The 24,556-nt window shown below is 43.3% G+C and overlaps 1 protein-coding gene across 1 annotated transcript; it reads right to left on the bottom strand.

Moving 5' to 3' along the window:
- Positions 1–16,065: 16,065 nt before the first annotated feature.
- Positions 16,066–16,389, bottom strand: F5891DRAFT_889862 (uncharacterized protein; the record flags this gene model as incomplete). Its single annotated transcript, XM_041373270.1, has 1 exon — positions 16,066–16,389. A coding segment is annotated over one exon (324 nt), but the record flags the coding sequence as incomplete, so codon positions are not given.
- Positions 16,390–24,556: the final 8,167 nt, after the last annotated feature.

Below are 24,556 nucleotides of genomic sequence, written 5' to 3' on the forward strand. Positions count from 1 at the left end.
CAGAGGCTCAATGAAATCAATTGCCACAGAGTCACCATGCTCCTCTGGTACCAGCAGAGGGTGCAATGGTCCTGCCGTTGCCGTTGTTTTCGACTTGTTATGCATACATGATGCACATGAAGGGATGTATGACTTGGTCAAGTCCCGCCTCATGTTCAGCCAATAATATGAGTTACGCAGTAAGCCATAACTTTTGGCCGCACCAAAGTGTCCACTTGCATCATGCACCATGTGGAACAGGTGTTCACGAAGGTTGTTGACATGAGGGATGACAAATCGACCTGCAATGTAAAAGAAGCCATGTTCATTGCGTGTCAGACCCAGCAACGACCCTAGAAGGCCATGGAGTTTCTTGCACCAGTCGTCTTCTCCATATCCTTTCAGGATGAGATCATAAAGCTTGGTATCACTATGTATTGTTAGCACAGCTGCACTAATATCTGTAACCACAGTGTCCACTCGTCTTGATAATGTGTCTGCTGCACAATTTTCATTGCCTCATATGTAATTGATAGTGATGTCGTATTGCGACATGTATTTGGCCCACCGAGCTTGTCACCTTGATAGGTCCTGTTGCCATTCAAAGTTCTGCAGTGTGCAATGATCAGTATATACGTTGACATGCATACCCAGCAGATCCAACTGCCACTTCTTCAACACACAAATGATCGCAAGGAGTTCCTTCTTGTGCACTGGATAGTGATGTTGTGCTGAGTTCAGTTGTGTTGAGTCAAAGGCAACAGGCCATGATGACTCTTGCATTGTTCTGCATGAAAGAACCGCCCTGGTTGCATAGTCTGAGGCATCGCAAACCAGAAACACTTTATTGTCACCTGGTGTATTGTGGTCAATAGTCGTCAGGCACTGCGGGCTTACCACAAGCTCCTTGATTCCTTCAAAGGCCCTCTGATGTTCTGCCCTCCATTCGGGGAAAGCTTTGTCTGCGGCCTTGGTAGTCAGAGGCGTAAGTGCAAGGGTGTGCTTAGCCACCAATGGCAGATGATCTGTAAGGTATCTGATGATTCCCAGGAATGCTTGAACATCAGTTGCCCATCGTGGCTGTGGCCAATCTAAGATCCGTGCGATCTTAGATTTATTGGCCTCGATTCCATGTTCTGAAATATGGTGCCCTTAAAAAGTCAATCTCAATATTAAACAAGGACATCTTTTTTGTTGAGCAATACAGATGTGCTGCACGAAGGGCCTCAAGGACCAGCCGAATGTTAACCTCATGTTCCTCGAGCATCTGCGACCAGATGATGATGTCATCTAAATAAACATGACAGATACGACCAATGAGATGTCGAAGAGCTGCCATCATTCGCCGTTGGTGCACTGTGGGTGCATTACGCACACCCATGGGCATAATGGTCCATTCATACTTACCCCAAGGCGTGTGCACCACCAAGTATTTCATGTTGTCAGGATGTACCTTTGTTTGAAAAAATGTGTTAGTCATGTCACTTTTTCTGAAAAACTTTCCCTTAGCACAATCTTTGAGTATTTTGTCGATATGAGGCAAAGGGTGGTTGTTTGGCATGGTGTTTAAGTTAGGTAGTTGAAAGCCGTTTACCCATCTTGGCAAGACCATTGGGTCTGCTTTTGGGATGATGAAGGCCGGTGACGAAAACTCACTTTCTGAGTGTCTCAATTGTCCACTCTCGATGTGAGAGTTGAGCAAGATCTTCCAGGCTGCCCGATACTTCTTTGGGCAATCGTAAGACCATTTCTGCACAATCTCATTAGCATCCTTAAGTTGCACCCGGAAGAGAACATTGTCAGGAAGTAAGTCGTTGTGTGGGATGTCCATTGGAAAGCGATCGCGGAACCCCTCCTTGACAGCAATGTCTCTAGCTGTAAGTGCTGCTTGTTGCTGGAGGTTGTCGATCCACGCCTGTATTGCCCCAATTACATCCACACCTTGTACTTCCTCACATTTGGTGTCAATGATTGTTTTCAGTTCTGGAAGTACATCATTTAGTTCATTTACCACACTTCTTTTCATCCAAAACAGGTGTGGTCCCCAAGGCAACACCCCTCTCTTCATTTGTGTTGCTGCCTCTGGGTTAAGTAAGTCATAGTTAGCATCCTTTGTGACACAAGTCCGAAGTTTGTGATCTATAACAATTTGATTATGTTGCAAAAATGGTCCTCCCAGTAACAGAGGAGTACAGAGGTTTGAAGCCACAATTACATGAATGGAGCGTGAAATATAAGCCTGATCAGGTGAAGAACAAGAAATCTTGATGTATTGCGACAGAACGAAAGTTTGTTTTGTTTTTGCGAAAGTGTGAGCATTATTGGAAGTGCTTTGGGCAGTTGTTGCACGCATAACTCAAGTTTGTGTACAAGGGCATCATCAATCAGAACTAGAGAGGAACCGTGGTCAATAAGCGCAGAAATTTGGATAGGAGAAGAAACAGCAGGCCCAGTCACAAGACAATCCCAACGAAAGTGAGGAGTCTGCAAAGGAGCCACACACTCCTCAGAGTCAGTTCCATCACCTAATACCATGGACAGCATCACGACTGCAACCATATTCTCCTCTTTGACATCTACAGATGCGATGACACTATTGTTCTTCTTTGACTTTCGTGAGATGATTGCAGCCGCCGTCAACATTTTGTAGGTGCTGCTGTCAGGGAAACCTTTAGAACAATTACTCGACATATGACCTGCAAATGGCTCTCAGCATTTAAAACATCCATCATTATCCTGCAGAAGCTGCTGTTCATTGTCGGTCAGTGCAGGTAGACGCATGAAGGGTTTGGAAGAGGAGGCAGTTGAGGTTGTCGTAGCTTGTCCTTGCTTCATATTGAAACATGTACCTGCAGTGAGTTTCTTCTCTCCCACCAGAGCGAGTGTGTTCCATGTGCAAGGTAGTCTCAACAGCCTCTCGTTGCCTCACCAGGTATCACAAGTGTTTTTCATCAAGCAAGTGTACCTTCTCAATCCATTTGCGAAGATCAGCTTTGGTGATCTGTTCAGCATGGTAATCTGCTGCTAGCTCTGGGTTCATGTGTGCCTCCAGGTGGTACAAGATGTTAGCATCTGCAAGGTGAGAGGTAGTACCCCGTAACAAGGTGTTTCGTCCTTGGAAGTCCACCACCCACTCATGAAAGGGCCATTGATGCCAGCATTTTGTGACAAACCATGTCTGCACAACCTGAAGGAAGCCAGTAGTTGCGGAACTCGGTCATGTAATCTTTGAATGTCAGAGCATCCAGCCACACTTGGTTATTACTGTACCAATCTTGTATCACCGGCTCCTGCATGCCCCATGCCACTTTCTTTACCATCTCTACATCTTTCACCTCCTTGTGCAGGAAGAACTGCATACATCCCATCTCCCAGGCTCAAACTGTCCTCAGGACTTAGCTCACCTGCCATGAGAAATGGCAGCTTGCTTGCAGAGCTCTGCTCAACACGAGCCACCTTGGAGTTAGCTGACATAGAGTGCACGTCATTGGTAGATGTTAAGACCGTGCACAAAGGGTAGGACTGATTCTGAGGGGCTTGGCTTCAGCTTGTGTGCCTGCGCCCCTTACCTGAGTATGTGCCCTTAATTTCAGATTGATGTCCAGAGAAAGTCCAAGGATGTCCGAAGGCGTGGGAAACTTCAGAAGGACTTTCTGGACGGGTGCAAGTAACTTCCTGGATGAGTGTGGGAAAGTTCAGGAAATTACAATGAGGTTTCATCCTAATATGGATATGTATAATGGCTACTTGGGACTTGTCCTGAGTAGAAGGCAAACAGAGGAAAGGACTGCAAGGACAAAGTCTGAAGCAGAATAGGTCCAGAGGACCACAGGAAAAATCTGGATGAACTTCCGGAAACTCAGAGGATTGGATTGGAGGAGTGGAGGAGTGGAGGAGCAGACTCTGGCCTAGGGAATTCCTCCCTAGGCCCGAGATGGATATTGACTAAGTCGGAGGACTAGAACTGATATGAGGAGTTAGTGTGAGATCTAGTGCGAGGACTAATATGATATTCAGACTGAGGAACTACAGGACATATACAAGAGTTTATATACTAAGTGACTATTGGAAAGATCAATAAGCAAAGGTCCGAGGCTATGTATGAAGCATAAGCAAAGTTGTCAAACATGAGTCAGAAATGAAGCATAGGTTAATGGATCAGTAAGCATACCGGTAGTAAGTATAACCGAGATACCGGTGTAGCACTCAAGCTCGCACTAGGCTTGTATTCAGCCATTTCACACATCACGTCAAGTGTCCATCGCATGATATTCACTTCCCGATGCAACCTGATGCATATCTGCTGAACCCGATGCTTTGACCAGTGGACCCGACACATCGGCCACATCAGACCCGATGTTTTTCCTGCGCACTTGTCCTATCCATGTCTTGGCTTGTCAGCTAGCCCCACTAGGTGCATAGTTGATTATTTCGCACATTACTCACGTCATAGCCAGCACTATTACACGTTTTCCCATAGTCCGCAGCGCCTCGTGTTTATTTACATGTACATTGGACCCAAAATTCTTTGGCCGCTACTTTCACCTATAGGGTTCCGTATTTCTATGTACTTATATATATTGGTTTCCATATAGCATATTCAGGATCCAAGTAGTAGGGAGCTGTTTCCCGATGCTTAGTGGTCAAACCCAATATTCTGTAGTTCTTAGTTGACATTGCAAATATTACTGCTCTTTTTATCTGAACCACCCGCTGTTACCGATAATCCGCATACCGCTCGCTATACCCGACATTCCCTTTCAAACCTGACGCAAACCCGCACCCGAAACCTGCTGTAGAAACAACAATACTGCAAGGCGCGAATGAGGCTCCTGACTGTATCTATAAATGTTGTAGGTTGCACGTTGCCTAGTCTGGTATACTTGAGAAGACAAGTGCATTCGACCCTAAAGGGGAAGCGAGTGCAGCAAGGATCTAGAAGTATGTGCTGAAAGCGCTACTGGTCAGCCAATGTGAAGTGCGAGAAAGTGCAGGTCCACGCAAGGCACAAAGGCGCGGGAATGCGCGCACGTGCAGCGTGGGAAAGTGTGTGCGTGTTTGCGGAAATGAGAGAGACTAAGCTTAAGTGATGATATGATGCAAGATGAGAGATGTGTGATGTGAGGTGTAAACAAATAGATTTCTACTATGTTCTGCTAAGTAGTAAGTTGGTGAAAGTTAGGTGGTAGGAAAGGTCAGTTCATAGTATGTACTGCTGGCGCTTATATGGTGCCTAAGCACTGTCATGTGGAGCTGAAGTGCTACCAAGTAAGGTCTAGTATGTAAAGATATATATAAGTAAGGGTCCATGATAAAAATAAAGGTGGAATGATATGCAAATAAGGGAAACAGAAATACACACACTAGAGAGCTTGGTGGACAGTGGATGGATGCTTCTGGATGGCTGGCACTATAGGGCGATCAAGCGCGGGAAAGCGCGTGCACATATACATTGTGAAGCGCGGGAAGTGTGCGCGCATTGCGTGGGAAAGCTGCACCTAGGGATAGCTGCAGATAGCACACAGAATGATGCTGCAAGTTTGTGCAATGTACTCCCTAGTGAAAACTGCCATATCAAGCAATGAGAGGCATGAGTCTCTACACTGCTAACCCGCAAAACCCAAAAACATCGGCCAATGCTTTGGCATCGGACTTGTAATTATACCTTCGGATTCCGTTTCTCGCGCTCGGACTTTTGACAGTTTATTGATTAACTAAATATAGACTTATTCCAATAGCAAACCCCTCGGGTCGAACACACTTGTCTAGCAAGTATAGTAGACTAGGCTGTCCAAGACCACTACAACATTTTTATATTGCTGACACGTACTTCGTATAGTATCAAGCATTGTTGTATCTTTACACCGGTGTAGATGAGGAATCTTGACTATAGGTGAAAACACTTAAAACAAATGGATGCTCTACAGCAAGACCAGGATATGAGACAATGACTCGACCCAAAGGACAACCACTGAGAGAAGTTCCTCAGAATTAAAATGGAGGGAAACTCTATGAGCTAGGTGGGCGCTGGCAGGCTTGAGAAGGTAACACATGTGATGCGTGTGAGAGTGGGAGGTTCGAGTATGTGTGCGTGTGAAGCGTAGGCACGTTCAGAACATTAAGGGAAAAGATCTTTAATGAAGAGTAGATGTGCAGGATGATAGTCGATAGGAGAATATGATCAGATTTCAAATGAGGAGGTGATCTATACACTTCCCAGTACACTGAGGTAAGGGGAAAGTAAGTACCAGAACCAAAAGAATCCTTTCTGTATTTAAGAAGGGAGATTACGCTATGCGGCATGCTTCCGAGCGCGCTCCTGAACCGAGTAACCATATCAACTCTAAATATAAACTAAGTTTGAATAGACTTTCTATTTGTAAATGCGGACATCGGACCAAAGGTTTTGTTAGTTCAATGAAAGAGATGAGAATAATGCACCAGCAAATCAGCAAGGACATGGGATGAATGGACAGACAGTAGCATGAAGACCTAGGAGGAGGCACATGAACGCGCACGTGAGTGCCTGTGAGACTGGTCCTTTGGATTAGAGCTGGATTACATAGGAATGTGTGGATAAGGGCCGCATATTTGGCATTAAGACACACGAGTCTCTACACCGGGAACAAGGAAATACTGAATAGGCTGTGTTAACATTATATGAACAGGAAATGAATCAAGGAGCTTATCATATATATCAGATTGGAAACATATTGATACATCAGATAGTATCAGATCGGGCCAGATCAGATGTCTGGATGAAAGCATATGACATTTGGGCAATGAGACAAAGGATGAACGATGCAGGCTAGCTGCAGAGGTATGGAGGTAAAGGGATCTGGATCTGGATGTGCAGATGTGGATGTGCATAGGTGCAGGGATCTGGATGGGTGGATATGCAGAGGTGCAGGGATCTGGACAGATAGAGGACCGGAGACATGGATAGGGTGTCTGAAGGTCCGGATGAGGTGTGAGAACATGATTGGATGTAGGTCTGGAATATGGGATATGACAGTAGAGTCCATTGAGTCAGACATGCTGGCTGTATGTGTGTGAGTTCAGTCGATGTGAGAGTGATGAACCAAGTGAGGTCAATGTTGACAGTCTAGAGGATACATTTGTGGTGTTTTCGGTGGAAGGTGCACTCTGCATAATTGTTGTTAACTGTTTTGCTTTGCTGCGAGTCATTGCCAACAGTAGAACAGAAGCACGTGAATGTCGGTAAGGCAGCTTGTTTACTTTTTAGACAGTGATGGGCCGACCAAAGATGGTCAGTTCCCAATGATAGGTTTTTGGTTTAAGGAAGGGTAATCAGTTACAGTAAGAGTGTTCAGGGATGCATTCAGTGAACATTAAAAAAGTGTAATGTCATTGATGTAGACGACAACACTGACGGTCAATCGGACAGCAGTAATGTGGATGAACATATGAGATTCAGGGGGTATTGTGCAATGAGCGCTCAGTACATATAGAAGGCTGTATATATAGGGATCCATGTCCCAGGAGGTGTCCAATCAGGTAGAAGTGCGCAGGACAGACATCTGATGTCATAGATAAGTTGTGTCATGTAAGCATCATGCTTACACTTATGTTTCAGTGTTTTGCTGCTACCTGGTCACCTATTCTTTCAATGCTTAGCAGCCTCATAGGTAATACATAATGCATGTTTCTATGCTCTTCCCTGACCATGGCATTAGTGGGAGGAGGGTTTTGTCAGATCCAAATCTGCAGGCACCTATACTTTGATGCATAAGAACACTTCTGAAAAAATTATACAGTTGATTAATGATGAATCTCTGACTTCCTTCTAAAAGTGTATAGCGAGATGGTCATGCAGGAGCTAGACAAGGTACAGATATCTCAGTATTCCATTTTGAAGACTCATATTAACACATTGTGCACCTAGACAAGGTATGAATCTACTTGATGCTAGCCTGGTACTTAAATGATATGAAATACTAACTCACATCTCAGTATTCCATTTGAAGACTCAGATATTGTATTGTTGGGACAACAGCTTATAGGGTGGGTGCACCAAGAACTATGATATAAGATAAAGTGGACTATAACATCAGCAGAGTGTGAGCTGATGTCAACATATTGCTCTCATTTTCCCATTTTGGATATGCTTACATTCTACTGCTCCCCTTGTGCCTGTTCTTCAGCTGTTTCATTCCTTTCTCCCTTCTGTAATCTCTGCTTTGACTTTCTGTCCTTAGGATACATCAGATTCCAACATTCCTAAGTTCAGTTCTGTAGTGTTTATTATTCAAATGTCTATTTCTATGCAAACATTCATGCCCAGTGAAAACTGGACCTTACAGGAGAGGGTCAGAGTAGTGATGTTCTGGCCTAGCTTGGCCCAAAAGCTGTGGCAGGCTTTGGCCTAGCTTCAGATGGCTCTGGCCTGCAAAAAAACCAAGCCAGGCCAAAGCCGCAAATGATGGCTGGCTTTGGCCTGGCTCTGGCCTGAGCTACGGATTCAAGTAGAACCATAGTGTTGTCTCTGAACAGGAAGAAGGTAGTTAGCAAGAGTGATGATGGTGAGTCATGTTATAGGATATTGACATGGGCAAGCTCTACCACCATTCCCAATACCACAAAAACCATGTGCAAATACCTAGTACATGTCAGCAAATGCTGACGTGGCTCAGATGAATACAGATGACAGATGAGAGCAGGAGGAGGGAAGAAGGCAAGGAGGAGAATGAAGGAGAGGAGACATGGGAGAGCCATCTTCTCAGAATGTTGGAGGAGGATAGCAGTGGGCTTAGTTCATTAGACTGGGGGCACACGACATTCATTGTTGCTGTCTGTGTGGACAGTTCCAGCCATCAGAGGCAAGTAGTAGAAGGTAGATATGAAAAATATACCATCATGGAAATATACATTTGTCTCAAAACAAATCTGATGGTCACTGAGCTTGCAAATCACAAGAAACTTGCAAAGGAGCAGTTGCTAATACCAAAACGAGTTGTGTCAAGCTTGGAAAGAATATGCAACTTACTGTAATTCATTGACATACTATATTGGCCCATGAAAATACACAAGGAAAGTGATTCAAAGGCCAAAATGAGATAGAAGCCATATATTAAAGATACAGTCTATAATCATCAACTAAGTAGTTTGGGGCACTGCAGGCACAGTTAGTATATGACATAAGCCACAGCCTAAGCCAGTGGCTTTGGCTTTTCATAATCTCAGGCCCAGCTTGGCCTGAAGCTAGGCCAGGCACATCACTAGGTCAGAGATGTCATAGTATAACTTGCCTTATCTATACTATGTCAGAATCTACTGGTTTCTTTGTGGTTGTAGATCAAAAATACTAGTTATTTTTTTTAACCTATCTACATTTCAATATCAGTATCTATACTATAGTGCACTAATAAAAGATAGGTGGTCCATCATGCCAACTAATGGTCTATGGTCTGTATTATAAATATTACATAAGCAAGAGAATCTGGTACTGCACTCACTGGTACTAGTACATTTATAATCCAATATTCTTCTCTTTGAGATTACCTTTGCATTGCACAATACAAACTGAAAATTACCTATTGTAAATTGTGAACATTGACTTTTCTGCAGCACAACAGTCTCACAACTCATCTGTTTTACTTTGTGTTGAGAGCCTATGAATCCAAGGACAGTAAGACCGAGAGAGGAAGAGCCAAAGGGGAGAAGGAGAGTATGGCCTGACAAATGAAGCACATCGAGTGCGAGCGCCTCCAAACGGAGAACCTAGACAATGTGTCAATATTGGCAATCTTTTCATTCTTTAAGTATATATTTTTTCATCAAAACTCCTACTGGCAGACTCACTATAAGAGGAGCCAGTCATCATTGTAACATCTCAGATTTGTAAACAAATACTGAGATGTGAGTAAAAGTTCTACTGTAACATTTGAGTATAAGTACTGACGTACACGTAGATTCATACCTTATCTAGGTACAATATTTTGTTAGAGATTCATAAATGAATATTGAGATATTCATACCTTATCTAGACCTTCACATGACCATCGTAAATAACTCACAATACTATGCGGCCTGTGAGTATATCATAACATTATAATTAAGACACTAACATAGTGATTATTAGCAAATGCTTCTGGGCTCCAGCTTATAGCAGCTTGACAATACTGTGACATGCCAATGCACATATATATGCAAGAAGAATTTTGGGGAGACCTTGGATTGTTTCTCTTGCAACCTGGTACCAACATCTGCAGTTGGCAGAAACAGATGAAGAGAAGGAACAGATTTGGGCTGAGAGGATCCTATACAATAGTAAGTGTTAGCTGAAGATAACCTCTTACTAAATAGTCACTATCTGAATATATCTGCAGCTTCAGGCAGTGCTATATCTCATGCATCAGAACCTCCAAGTATTTGACATGCAGCTGTACTGTGTGGCCTTGCACAATGTATAGAGGAAGACAATACATCTACTCAGAGGTTTAGACAGAGCAACCAGACCTCAAACAATCTTTGGGATTCAAGTTTTATACTGATATATATTGTCACAAGTTCTAGTGATGTTCTGGCCTAGCTTGCCTCAAAAACCCCAGCTTTGGCTTAGCTTCAGACTAGTGCTGCCATAGTCTGGTTTGGTCTGGTTTAGAGGGTCCTTGATGATGTAGTATTTGGCCTCATGCTAGGCCCATATTTACATCAGGAAATTGATGTATGACTTAGAGTCCTTGTAACCTCATTGGCAAGGACCTCATAATCATCAATGAAGGTGAGTAGGTTTTTGGTAGTGCTGTTGAACTTCAGCGTGCCTTCTGTGCCACGGATCGGCATTCTAAAAGTGGGAACAGCAGACATGGTAGGTTGTGGGGTGGCTGGGGGAGATTGATGGTCGGGTTTTTGAATGAGAGGTGACAGGCCATATGAGAAGATAGCGACAGCCATGCAGATCAAGTTAGGTGCGGGCAGTGTGGAAATTGTATAATGCGGACGGGATGATGAAGTGGCGGCAGTGGTTGTTGGAATGCTTGTGAATTCTCTGTCTAAATCACTGAGGGACATTAACGCACTTTTACTTTCAATGTTATGGGTGTTGGGAAGTGCTGGCTGTTCAGGCATTGCATAGAAGGTGCCAGGTAGGACACTCTGAGGGTTATCTAGTGCTTCAAAATTGTCAGACGATTCACCTTGTACTAAATCCTTTGGGGAAGGCATGACTGACGATGCGGGAGCACGGTTGTGTGCTACAAATAGGTTCGGGTCGGAGTGGGTCAGCTTGGAAATGTTGCGTGGGCAGTGCTTACTCTGTGGTGCGAAGAGTTCTTTAATTGGTGTTAATTGTGTGTTCAGAAAGGCGCGGTTAAAACTGTCAATCACTTCTTGGTGCACTGTGTGTTCCTTTGTAGGTCTCAACTGCCTACTAGTTTTCCTAGATGATCCCCTTGCGGTGGGCTCCAATTGTGTGTGAGGAATGATAGCTAGATGAGAAGGGGTGAAAGGAAAAGAAAGGGTGAAGTGGGGTAAAACTCAAATAGACCTCTGGGCGCAAGTATATAATTCGGCCCAAGGGGATTGCTACTAAGAATGATTGCTCTATATATAAAAATGAGGGAAGTCACTGAAACTAATAAGGGTGGTTGAGAATGGATGGAACACGAGGGCTAGTGCAATGCAATGTGAGCATGAGCAAGCTACCATTGACGCGGCACAAAGTGAGGTTGAGCGACTGAAGATACATTGATGCATGGTAATGTGCGGCCATGCAGAATAGGCATGCAGGCACCGCAAAGCATTTAGGCGAAGCAGTGGGACAGTGGATTCATAAGTAGCACAAAGGCTGTTGAAACAAGGAATTGATATGATAATGCAGCCGTTAGATAGACACATGCGGTGGTTGATGCAAGGTTTAGATATCAAGTTCAGATGTTTAATGCGTGCAAGCGAAGGATAGATTCAATGTGGGAGGTAAGAAGATACATGAAAATTCATAAGTACAAGTATATATGAGAGCATGCTGAAGCACTATTCAGAGCCGAGTAGGTAGTGGTAATAGGTAATAAGGGTCCATGACAAAAGTAATGGAGATATAAATGATATAGCATTGGAAATATGGTCAGTCTAACACAAATCGAGTAAGGTACATACCAATAGACAAGTGGAGGACATGGATAGGATGGGAGGAGGACACACGACAGAGCCAAAGAAAAGCCGGTGCATTCTGATACACACGTGCGAGCCACGGCCATTGGCCAATAGTGGAAAAGATGTGCACCACATTAGCGTTAGCGCGCGCAATGCGAGGACCTATGGGACACTGCAAAAATAGCCTTTATAAGGCCACAAAAATTCTAAGTCCTACATCGACCTGAACTTGATATGACCAGATATAATTGGTAAAATGATATCAAAAATCCACTGAATTATATAAGATTATATACAAAGATAAAGCTTGATACAAGCACAACAAATAGCTATTGAATGAACAAGGATTACAAAAAAACTGACAATCTGATGTAGATATCAAGTCTTATAATTGATTGCAAGAAAACCAACATTCTGATGTTTGAAATATCAAGTCTTACAATTCATTGAAAGAAAATCAGCATTGTGATGCAGATATGTCAAGTCTTATAATTGTATCAACAAATCTCTATCAATTGATCACCACTACCAACACTTGCATGATATTGCACTAACCATATCATATGACAAATGCTTATGTAAGTCTGAGTTTGAAAGCTTTCACCAACTTTGACACTTGTCTTCTCTTGTTTCACCACACTCACTTCTAGCTCTTCAAGCTAACATCCAAAGTTCCCTCCCTTTTATCCTCTCATGATGATACCTCTGGCCTTCTATGGTGGTTTATCCTCCTCCCTGGTCCTCCCTGGCTCCTCTCTGGTTTCTCCTCAGCCCTCTCCTTCCTGGTCCCTTCCTGGTCCTCCTTGGCCTTTTCTTATGATATCACTCTTTTCCCTTGGATCAGGTAACTGATATCTCCCTCTTTTGTTGTTGTATCATCTCTCTCTACTCTCCTGTATTAGTATTACATGTATATACCTTAATACCAATCAAAATTTGATTTGATTTGTAAAATAATAAAATGAGTATCAAGATTAAACTTTTTAATAATTTCTTGTCAATTTGATTTGAAGTTGTCTGGTATTATAGAACTTTGTCAAGGATGGCAGATATTTGCAATATGTATCATAATTGTGTCTTTGATGGTTTCCCCAGCGTAGTCTAACTATTTAAAGCTTTGTAAAGCTGAGTGCAATTATGATAGATATTATATCAATTTTATGCTAGACAAAGCTTTATAATGCTATGTTATTCTCAGGTCAATTGCCTGATGTAGTTATGTTGTGATTCATGTCAAATGCCCATCATATGATAATCACTTCCTGATGTAACCTGACACTTTAACTAGTGGGCCCAATGTTTCAGCCATATTAGCTGATCTGATATCCTGCACACTCATCCTTCCTGTGTCCTGTCCCATCTTGCTAGCCCAACTAGGTGCATAGTTTCTTATTTTACATGTTACTCATGCTGTAGTCAGCACTATTACATGTTTTCTCATCATCTGCAGTACCTCATGTTGTTTTACATGTATTTCAGATCTGAAATATTCCAATACTACTTTTGCCTATAGGTTTCTGGATTTCTACGTATCTACATAAATATTGGACTCCTCATAGCATATCATCATCCAGGTAGTAGGGAGCCATTTCCCGATGCTTTGTGGTCAAACCTGATAATTTGTAGTTTTTAGGTGACATTGCAACAATTACCACTCCTTCAATCTGAAATACCTGTCAAACATCATTATCCACATACCACTTGCTTTCCTGACATTCATTATATATGTTTCCCACAACCTGCAACCCACTAATCTGCTAACCCAAAACATTGGATTCATGATTATACCCTTGGACATTATTTCCCATGCTCAGACTATCAACACACATCTTATCACTAATATAAAGACTACTTCCAAACAGCTAACCCCTCGGGTCAAACACACTTGTCTTGCAAGTATAGCAGACTAGGCTGTGCAAGACCACAACATTATATTTTGCTGGGTACTTACTTCAAGTAGTGTCTAGCAATTGTTGTATTATTACAACTGGAGCCCACTGTTAGGGGTTCCTTTGGTTTGGTGTTATTTTTGTGATTCTAATTTTTAGGACTTTCTGACAAACCTGCACTTGGGACTCAATGGACCTGACATATTTTTCCACACTATGCACACCTCATGCAATGCCTTGGGTCAGAACTGACACATCAGCTCCCAGATTTAACAGAGATGCATACACAATTTTCACATTCTGCAATCTATAGACTGACTAGGACAAGAGAATCAATTTTTGGTGTAGCACTTGGGTTGGTGCTGGACATGTATTCTGTCAAATTCACATATTACATTCCTCGACACTCTTCTGATCTTCTGAGAATTCTGCACATTCATCCAAGTTGTCTGAAGGTTGTCTGTTCTTTTCCAAGGCCTGTTTGACACTTCCGATCCTCCATATCATATCCTATTGTCATATCCCATATATTCACGCTTCTCTTCTGGACTTTGGACCCTGAGATCTGGTCCAGTCCGATGCATAGATCCGCTTCTGATCTGATATCCGATAAGCTTCCTATTTCATTTCCTGTTCATTTAATATTAAACACAGCCTATTCGGTATTTCCTCTTCCCAGTGTTTAAGTTATACTTATTACCGGTATGATTACTGATCCATTAACCTATGCTTCATTTCTGACTTGCATTTGATAACCTTTGCACATGCTTCATACATAGCCTTGGACCTTTGCTTACTTATCATTTCGTTATCCTCTTAGTATATAAGCCCGTGTATATGTCCTGTAGTACCTCAGTTCGGATATCATCTTAGTTTGTCCTCTTTCTGTCCTCTGGACTTGAGTCTTCAACTCTTGTCAACCTCCGAGACTTCAGATTGATTCCGATAGTCTACGTTTCCGACTCTATCTTCGGATAGTCTATACTCTGTTCGTTTCTAGTCTGGATCCGTCTAGATTAGTCTTATACACATTTCCAATATCCAGAAGTCATCCGGATATATATATGAGACCTGTCTGGACCTTCGGACACGTTATTGTTAGTACTTTGAAATAAGGGACAGTACTTGGGAAAGGGGCACAGTGTATGAGCTGAGGCCGAAGTCCTTCAGATCTGATCCTACAAGAGTATGACCTTAACACCTATCCTTGTCCATTTGACTTTGCTGGTGCATTTTCTCTTGGTTCATCTGTTATTGATTATGTCTTAGGGGCACATATGTTATCAGCCCATTGGAAGTTTGGTTAATATGTATAGATACACACCTTATGTGCTATTACATGCATATCTTGTAGTGACACTGTAAAAGGTTGATTCTGTATAGGCTATATAAAAGATGATACCTTTGGACTCAATGTGTGAGTATGATGTTCATCCCAAGAGACTGCCTAAAGAACTATCTCTTGATATAAAAATGCAAGAGATATCTTGTTAAGATTGAAGATGAGAGAAGAGAAAGATACCTCAAGTACGTTGTAGAGACTGACATCTCTGTGGCCTTGTAGAGGTCTAATTTCCGATGCATGTAGACATGCTAATCATTACCCAAATCATTCCTATCATATCCGACTCAATACAGTGATAAACTGCTCCTTTGGATAGGAAAATAAAGAAACAAGTGTAAAATTAGAAAATCTTCAATATAGAGAAAATGGTCTAGTATCTCTGACAGAATAGGTTTTGATCTGCCTTATACCAAAATTTTACAGCATTTTTAGCCCTGTGTGGTTGGTGGCACTTCACACAGTTGAGCAAGTCATTTTCTCCCATTCCTGACTTGTTTGTACAGCAATGTGATGAACCCTGTTACAACATATCACACACATCACATTTCGCTGTTTGTCCTATTCATCATCATCCTCGCACTCGCTGTCATTGCCAATCGACCCTTCGTGAATGTCAATATACTCTCCTTGATCCTGCCCATCCTCCTCGTTAATATTTCCACCAATTTTCCTTGGATTCTTCAGCTTAGGGCAAGGCTTCTCAATTGGTCCACGAACAGGCTTCTTCCACTGCAGTTTTCATCTCTCTTGCTTTGTAAGCACTTGCTTGGCCTCCCACTCTTTGACAGCAACCTTCCACTGCTTAGTCTTGGCCTTGTTTTGGTTTTTTCTTGCCTCATCCTCTTGCATCCACACCTCCATCTTGTGTGTTCGTGCCTCCAATGCTGCTTTCCTTGTTTCCTTCTCAGCTGCTTTGGCCTGCTGATGCTCCTGGTATTGCAGGACTTGCTCAAAGACCTCGTCACTGGTAAGTAGCCTTGGCATACCATCTCCATTTAACTTAATATTGTCACTGTCCCTACAGCCTTTCTTCTCTTGTGTCTCAAGATGATGATGAACTTTATGAGGAATCATGCAGATGTTTCCTCAAGTTGTGTGAAGATGTTGTGGATGGTTCTACCATCAATTTGAGAAGGATTATTGTTATCATAAGTGTTCTCATCTGCTGATTGATAAGTTATTGATCTGATCTTTGAACAGTGAGAATTAGTACCTGGAGTTGTCTCGTCATTACTACCATCTTCTTCAGCAATTGTACCAGGTTGCATACCACAATTATGAGTTTCTGCCCTTGGTTGCAGGTCTTTAAACAACTGTAAAATGGCTCGAACTGGTGATGCAGGAGTGATTGGGAGGTGTCCCTGTTTGGATGATTCATGAGCAGGAGACAACATTTTGTCTGTGACAACTTTAGGATTGAAAGGCCATACACCGGTTTTTTGGAATGCAGATCTAATTGTTTCTGATGTGAGTGCACAAACATGGGCAGTACCATAGATCACAAGGAAGTTGCTCTTTGTCACTTTCTCTCTGTTCTCGCGCTCCCATTTGTCACGTTCTTCTGACTAATACTATTTAAGGACACCAAACACTGCAACATCCAGGCCTTGATAGATGTGGGTACTGTGTGCAGGATAGCAGAGGATGTGAATTCGGTGCTCTCGAGCATACTCCAGGAATGCACGAGTGTAGTGAGAATTATGCCCATCAACAAGAAGTAGGCAAGTATGACCATTAGCTTTGTTGCGTGTCTGCTCATCAAATTGCTTGATCCAGAGTGCACCAATCTCGCCATCAGTCCAGCCCTTCTTTGAATAACCAATACTATAAGAAACAATGTTATATAAGGTACGAGATGACACATGAGTTGGACTCACGATGCTTTGAGTGGATTGTTTTCATTCCACTTTGATTGATATGCTTTTCCTTTGAAGATCACTGCTGGTGCAATTGTACTCCCATCTGCGCCAATTGTGACCAAAACAGTAATGTTTTCACGATTTCCATTTCACTGCTGATATTTAACCTGTGTTCCAGCTCCACCAAGTGCTCGTTCTTGTGAGCTCCCTCCTCCTGGTTGAATTCCAGTCTCATCAACACCCCAAATACACTCTGGTGCCATAGGTTTGTTGTCATCTCCACTCTCCAGTACATCCTTCAACATTTTGAACCATGCCTTGTTAGTTGTTGGGTTCACAGCACAGCCACAAGCACCATCAAGTGAATGTGCTCAGTAAGCTCATAGATGGTCAGAGTGCTTCTCAACGAAATGCTGAGTCCAGTTTTTTCCCACTCCAGACTCCAGGAATGAATCTCCAAGTCGAGCTTGACATACTTCATCAACATGCTCCTTGAGACGCTTGTGGCTAAGGGGAAAGCCTCATCTAGCCATTTCCACAACATATTCAAGAACTTTGTCTGTTTCTGCAAGTGTGAGCCAACTTTTCATCAAGCTATTGAATTCACTAAGCCAAACTCCTCCCTTGGCAAGATTAGCCAAAGTATTATGATTTAAACTGATAACTCGTCCCGTCTCCTTGAGGTACTCCTTCTGAACATCCATGCACACTTTACAACAGCCTTGTTTCTTCTCTGAGCTTGATTTTGCAAGTTCAGCTTGGTACTTAGCCACAGCATGAGCCATAACTTTATCTTTCTCCTCATGTGTAACCTGTGCCTTCTTCGTCGATGATTTTGGCCTCCCAACCATGTTGGAAGATATGTTTGAAGATATATTGAATACTGGCAGTGAAAAGGAGATGTTGAGTGAAACTGAGTGAAACTGAGGACACCTCGTGTCCATGCTTAGTCTGGCTGACAAAATTGGACCATCACTCATGGATCACAACATGTTGCACCAATGAAACTTTAACTAAAATCATCTCCACTACTTCTAATTGTTTGCAGATAAATTGGAAGGGGTGAAACTATATGCAATGGTGAGGTTTTGATGCTCAAGGAATTCAAACATATTGCTCCAGAGTGATATTTTGCCGATTCTGATGATTTTCTAAATTCAAGTACTGTATTTTTTGGTACTATCAAATAGCAGGATATATTCTGAACATGATGATACAAGATTTACCAGGAGTTGATGAGGAACTCATCAAGGAAATTGAATTGTACAATAGAGTGGTCCTGTATAAAGGACCATGGGATTACTGTATGTACCAAACCCAAAAATCATCAGACATCGGACATCGGATTATTGGACATTGCATCAGGTTCACATTGGACATTGGACATTGCATTGGGTTTCACATCGGACTATCGGATATCACGCAGTGTCTTGTTACTTAAGGGTCTTATATGAAAGTTGTGTATAATGACAACACAATTATACATGGTGAAGACTTCTTGCCAGTCCTTAAGTCCATGGTCTCCGACTTTTCTACTTCATGGGAGGTAACATGGTGAGTTCTTGGGAGGATTTAGTTTGTTGTCCTCTTCTTGTGTAGTCTTATACAAAGTGTTGTGGAAAGTTCTGTGTTCTGGATAAATTTGTTAGGTTTGTTTCAGCCTAGTAGGTCGTGTTTCAACCTATGAAAGTCTGTTTCAACTTTGTCATCCTTAGATATGTGTCTCACTTTCTGTTGAAAGAGAGAGTCTTATGTATACACGTAAAGCTCAGAATGAGAGCTGTTCAATGGTTATATACATAGTCAACCCCTGTGAGGTAGTATATAACCTAGAGTGGAATAACAATAACAAAAGTTATATAGTCAACCCCTGTAAGGTAGTATATAACTTTAGAGTAGATAATGATATCTTAGATTACCTCAAGGCACTTATATTAGCCTGCACTTTAAGTCTTAGTGGTCTTACACAGTTTGAGATAAGAGTCAAGTGGGAGGATTGTATTTCATGGGTGAAAATGGGGTCCTTTTATACCTTTTGGGAACCCCCTTACTAAGCATGATTAATCAGATGGATTGGTAAGAATGTGGCTTACAAACCAGGTGATGAATCAGCTTATTACTAAGTACATTACAAATACAGTGTAATCTTACAAAGAAATTACAAACCATGACAAACCATGAGTGAACATGTTGAGTCATGTTAAATGTTGTTACAAAGCATGACCAATCATGACTAAACATGTTGAGTCAGCTTAAATAATGTTACAAACCAGAATATTTTTCAGTCACATGATGTGATGACAAATAAAATCTGGTGGCTGAAAGAAGCCAAATAAAAATAAACAGTCAGAAATAAATAGAGATACAAAACTTGGTGGCTGAAAGAAGCCAAATAACAATAAACAATGAGAAATAAACAGAAGGTCACATGCTTGATACAAATATAAGTTAAAAATAAGTCTGAAAAGTGAGAAATAAAATACAAGACAATGAATCAAAGGAAAAATGGAGAAGTAACTCAGTGACAGAGGGCTAGACAGTCTCTCATATCTTCCTTATCACTCTCTATATATATCTGACATGGTATGAATCACATACCATGCATGACAGCGGACTCGTCCTACCTATGTCCAGTCTCATTGTGCTAGCCTCACTAGGTGCGTAGTTGCTTATTTTCACATTCCTAATGTTTTGGACCGCATTATTACATGTATTCTCATGGTCCGCAGTACATCATGTCTTATTACATAGGACATCGGATCCGAAATATTGTGCTACTACTTTCGCCTATAGGGTTCTGGATTTCTACGTATCTACATAAATATTGGACTCCCCATAGCTTCATCATCCAGGTAGAGGAGAGTCATTCTCTGACGCTTAGGGGTCAAAACCCAATATTTTGTAGTTCTTAGTTGATATTGCGAATATCATCGTTCCTTCACCATCTGTATCCTTCATCATTATTATTGCGCAGAATGCTCACTTTTCCAACACTCACTATCACATCACTATTAGTTTCCGATAACCCGAAACCCAAAAACATCGAACCTGACGCTTTTGCATCAGACATCGTAATTATACCTTCGGACATTGTTTCCTGTGCTCAGACTATTGACCCCACATCACTCACTGACCCCCAAAACTATTCCCAGACTGCAGACCCCTGGGTTGAATGCACTTGTCTCACCAAGTATAGCAGACTAGGCAGTGCAAGACCACAACATAAAGATATCAGTTTGGAGCCATCTTTGTATAGCCCCACTCTGTGTTGTATTCCTACAATGTTCAGAGTGTTACGAACTAGGATAGTTCTTAACAACAAAGGCTCGACAGAGCGTTCACGTTGTTGAGGTCTTGTATAGCTCTTCAGATAAGAAGAGGTTCGTGGACTTTAGTCAAAGGAGTGCTTTGACAAAGAGTTCGGTTCAGACGTCTTAAGATTGGTGGTCTTAAGTGAAGGAAGTTTTCTGGGTAAAACCTAGTAAGATTGAAGTGACGTTTCTAAGTAAAGTACACGTGCTTAAATAGGAAACTATATGCGCACGGACCAAGGCTACGGTGAGATAATAGTACAAAGGTCGAATACGGAAGTAAGACCAAGAAAGGAAAGCTAAGCTGCTAAGAATGTAAGGCATAATGGCAGATACGTGAGAAGTAAAGAAAGTAGAGCGATTGTAACATTACCCCCTTACTAGGGTTGAAGCCACCGGATTCAATCATCCTGGTTAGCGTAGTAGATAGGATCGTCCGAGTAATCGAGGGCATCTGGACCTTCGTCTGGTCCGGCTTTCATGCGTTCTAACTCATAGAGCGCTTCTTCCTCCCTACATTGGGTGGCATATGCATCATCCAAATCATTCTCCCAGAGTGCAAGGGTTCAGTAGAATCCATCGTCCTTCCAGGTTAAGGAAGTGGGGGATTCCCCAGTGTAGTGCGGGCAGTAGAGCGAAAGATGGCCTGGAGATAATTCTCGACAGACGCGGCAGTAGTATTCGGGACAATGAACTTGCCTATGCCCGAGCGTCTTGCAGTATCTGCAAACGCGATTCTCATCGGGGTTAGAGGAGGTCGCTCGTAAGGGCGATGGACCCGGTTTAGGGCTAAGTGCTTCATCGGCGCTGGTGGCGCGTTTCTTCCCTTTATCAGTACGGGAACGCTGGCCTCGTACTCTCTTTCTGGATGGGGCGGTTCGTCGTATAGGATGGTGGACGGCAACATCTTGTCGCTCTGCCTCCGCGATTAGCTCAGCGGAAGTGGCAGGTTGGGTTCTTCCCAACGCTTGTATCGGTACGATCCCATCCGTAAAGGTATGCGAAGATAATGAGTTCGGGATGACGAGCGGGGGATGAATATGGAGTGTAGCCAGTGCGTCGGCTAGATCTTGCACCTCGTAGTGTGAGAGGTACTGATGATTTGGGTCAGCAGCGATTTCTTCGCGGGTGGCGGAAAATGCAGTATAAAGATGAGGAGGATGTTCGATGGTTTCTACGGCGGGAGCGGGGACGGGAATTGCTTGGGGATTTTCTTCTCTTAGGGATGCCATAATGGCTTCTGTTGTCTGCGCAAGATTATTGACCGCAGCCAATAGCTCATTAGGAACGTTAGCGGGAAGAGTAGGTACGGCGTCTTGATAAGAGGGAGGAGGGACTCCATCTGTGGTTGCGGGGTTCGTAGGAGAAGGCGGGCGAGCAACTCCTGCGGTCTGCTCTGCGACAATGTGGATGACTGTTCTAATATCATCCTTAACTTCCTCAGGAATAAGACGCAAAGCAAAGTTGCGTATGCGCCTCTGCATATGCATGAGGCTGTGGCGAACTGTGTTGTCTTCGACGAGGCGGCAGACTCGCTCGATGATTTCAGTGGCTCGGATGATGTTGATGAGGAGGTTAATGGAATGGGCGTTTCTTCCGAAGAGAACTCTGGTGAGTTCAATAGCATGTTGGGGGCAGAGGAGTGCTGCCTCGATGAGGGTGAGGTCTTCAGCTTGGGTGATGAAGGTCTCGTATTGTTCGTCATTGGAATCAAGGGGGGCGGTATCGAAGGTGGAGTGGTATGGGAGCGTGTAGGTGGATGTGGGGAAGGGCATTCTGTTTGTAGGTTTTGTATTTGGGTAAGAATGATGTCGTCGAGGTACTGAGTAACCTCAAAGCGCGTTTCTGGCTTTATAGGCTCTAAGGGTTTCTTCGGCATTTTCCAGATTCTTTTCGGGGATCCACTCGTTGCTAGCCGAAGAATACCCTTTCCATGATACGAGATATCGACGGCGATTTCCGTTTCCTTTATGTGCGAGGATTGCTTCTATTTCATATTCTTCTTCTTCTTCGAGAATATCAGGTGGTGGTTCTAGGAAGTTCGGACTGTGTACGTCATTTTCGCGATAGGAGGATAGTTGTGAAGCGTGGAACGTAGGGTGGATCTTCCATTGCGGCGGTAACTGGAGAGTGAACGTGATAGCGGATAGTACGGCCGTGATAGTGAACGGGCCGTATCTCTTGGGTGCCAGTTTCCGGGATGGGAGCTTTAGTCTCAGATTGGCAGCGGACAGCCATACCTTATCTCCGACTTTCCATGGTTCGTACTTCTGTCCGAAGGATCTTTCCGCCATGCGTTGCATAGCAATGTTATGACAGGAGACGGCTTCTTCTCTTATCTTTTGAAGAATTCTGACTCGTTCCTCAGCAGCGGGAACGTCCGATTCCGGAAGTAAGTATGGGAGAGCTTTCGGCTCGTATCCCATCATGATAAAGAAAGGGGATGCATCTTTTGCGGAGTGTCTTCTGTGATTGTGAACAAATTCTGCCATAGGGAGATGTTCCACCCATTCAGAAGGATTGTTCTGGCAATACATTCGAAGATACGTCTCGAGTTCCTGGTTTAACCGTTCGGTCTGTCCGTCGGTTTGTGGGTGGTAGGCAGTGGAGGGGGCTAAAGAATAATCTAGGAGTCGTGCAAGTTCGATCGAGAATCTGGATAAGAACTGTGGTCCACGATCGGAGATTACTTTGTCATGGAGACCAAATCTTTTGAAGACGTGTTTTAAAAATAGCTTCGCCACTCCTTCCGAGGTAATTGTTTTATGGCAAGGAGTAATGATCACCCCCTTACTAAGTCCGTGGTCTACCACGACCATGACACTATCAAAGCCAGATGAAACGGGGAGATCAGTAATGAGATCGACAGAGATCTGGGAAAAGGGGCGAGTAGCCATAGTACTGATAGGGTGTAGGGGTGGAGTCACAGGGTGAGTGTGCACCTTCATCTGTTGGCACGTAGCGCAGCCATCGACGTAATTGCGGATATAAGTGCCCATACTGGGCCACCAGGCTTCCCGTTTGACGAGTTCTTCGGTTTTAAAGCGTCCGGGATGTCCTGCAGAAGGGTGATCATGATGCTTCCGGAGTAACTGCGGTCGTTGTGCGGGAGGGATATAAGCTCTATTTTTGTAGAACAGAATATCATCGGCGATACGCCAGTCGCTAAGCGATGATTTCATAGGAGGCAAACATAGGCCATTAAGGGCATCTTGCGCGGCAGAGAAGAGGGGGTCGTCAAGGGGTGCGGTGGAAGCAATAGCTGCTCGTAATTCATCATCGATTAGGCGGATAAACATGGAATCGGGAAGGAGGACGGCAGCAGCATTATCTCCCGATCCGTCGCCATGGTCCGGCCGGCGAGAAAGGGCATCCGGAACTGCTAATTTGGTACCGGGAACGTGATATAGCTTTAAGTCGAAAGAAGTGAGGAGTAGTTGCCATCTGGCCTGTCTTCTAGATAGGCGTTCTGCTTTTGCGAAATAGAGGAGGTTCATGTGATCAGTAAACACAATAACCGGTTGTGGATGTCCTTCGAGGTAGTGTCGCCAATGGGTGAGGGCGCGGATAATAGCCAACAGCTCGCGATCATGAATGGGGTAATTCCTTTCAGCAGGACTGAACGACTGCGATAGGTATGCACACGGGTGATAGACGCCATTAGTGTCAGTCTGGAGCAATACTCCTCCTGATGCGACAAGAGAAGCATCCGTAGCGATGGCGAATTGATGGTGGGGATCAGGGTTCTGAAGAACAGGGTGTGAAGTGAAGCATTCTTTTAGCTTCTCGAACGTTTGCTGGCACAGGGGCGTCCAAGAGAATGAGACATCCTTCTTCGTTAGGTCGATAAGGGGTCGAGCTATATCCGAGTAGTGGGAAACGAAGGTTCGGTAGAAGTTGCAAAAGCCCAAAAAAGATCGAACATCTTTTACTGTTTTAGGGGTGGGCCAGTCCTTGATGCCTGCCGTCTTCCCTTTATCCATTTCTACGCTTCCTGGTTTGATAATCATTCCAAGGTATTCCACTTCTTCCGCATCGAACGTGCATTTCTCCGGTTTA

Source organism: Suillus fuscotomentosus (genome assembly GCF_016647785.1).
Source record: "Suillus fuscotomentosus strain FC203 chromosome Unknown F5891scaffold_49, whole genome shotgun sequence".
NCBI classification, from domain to species: Eukaryota; Fungi; Basidiomycota; class Agaricomycetes; order Boletales; family Suillaceae; genus Suillus; species Suillus fuscotomentosus.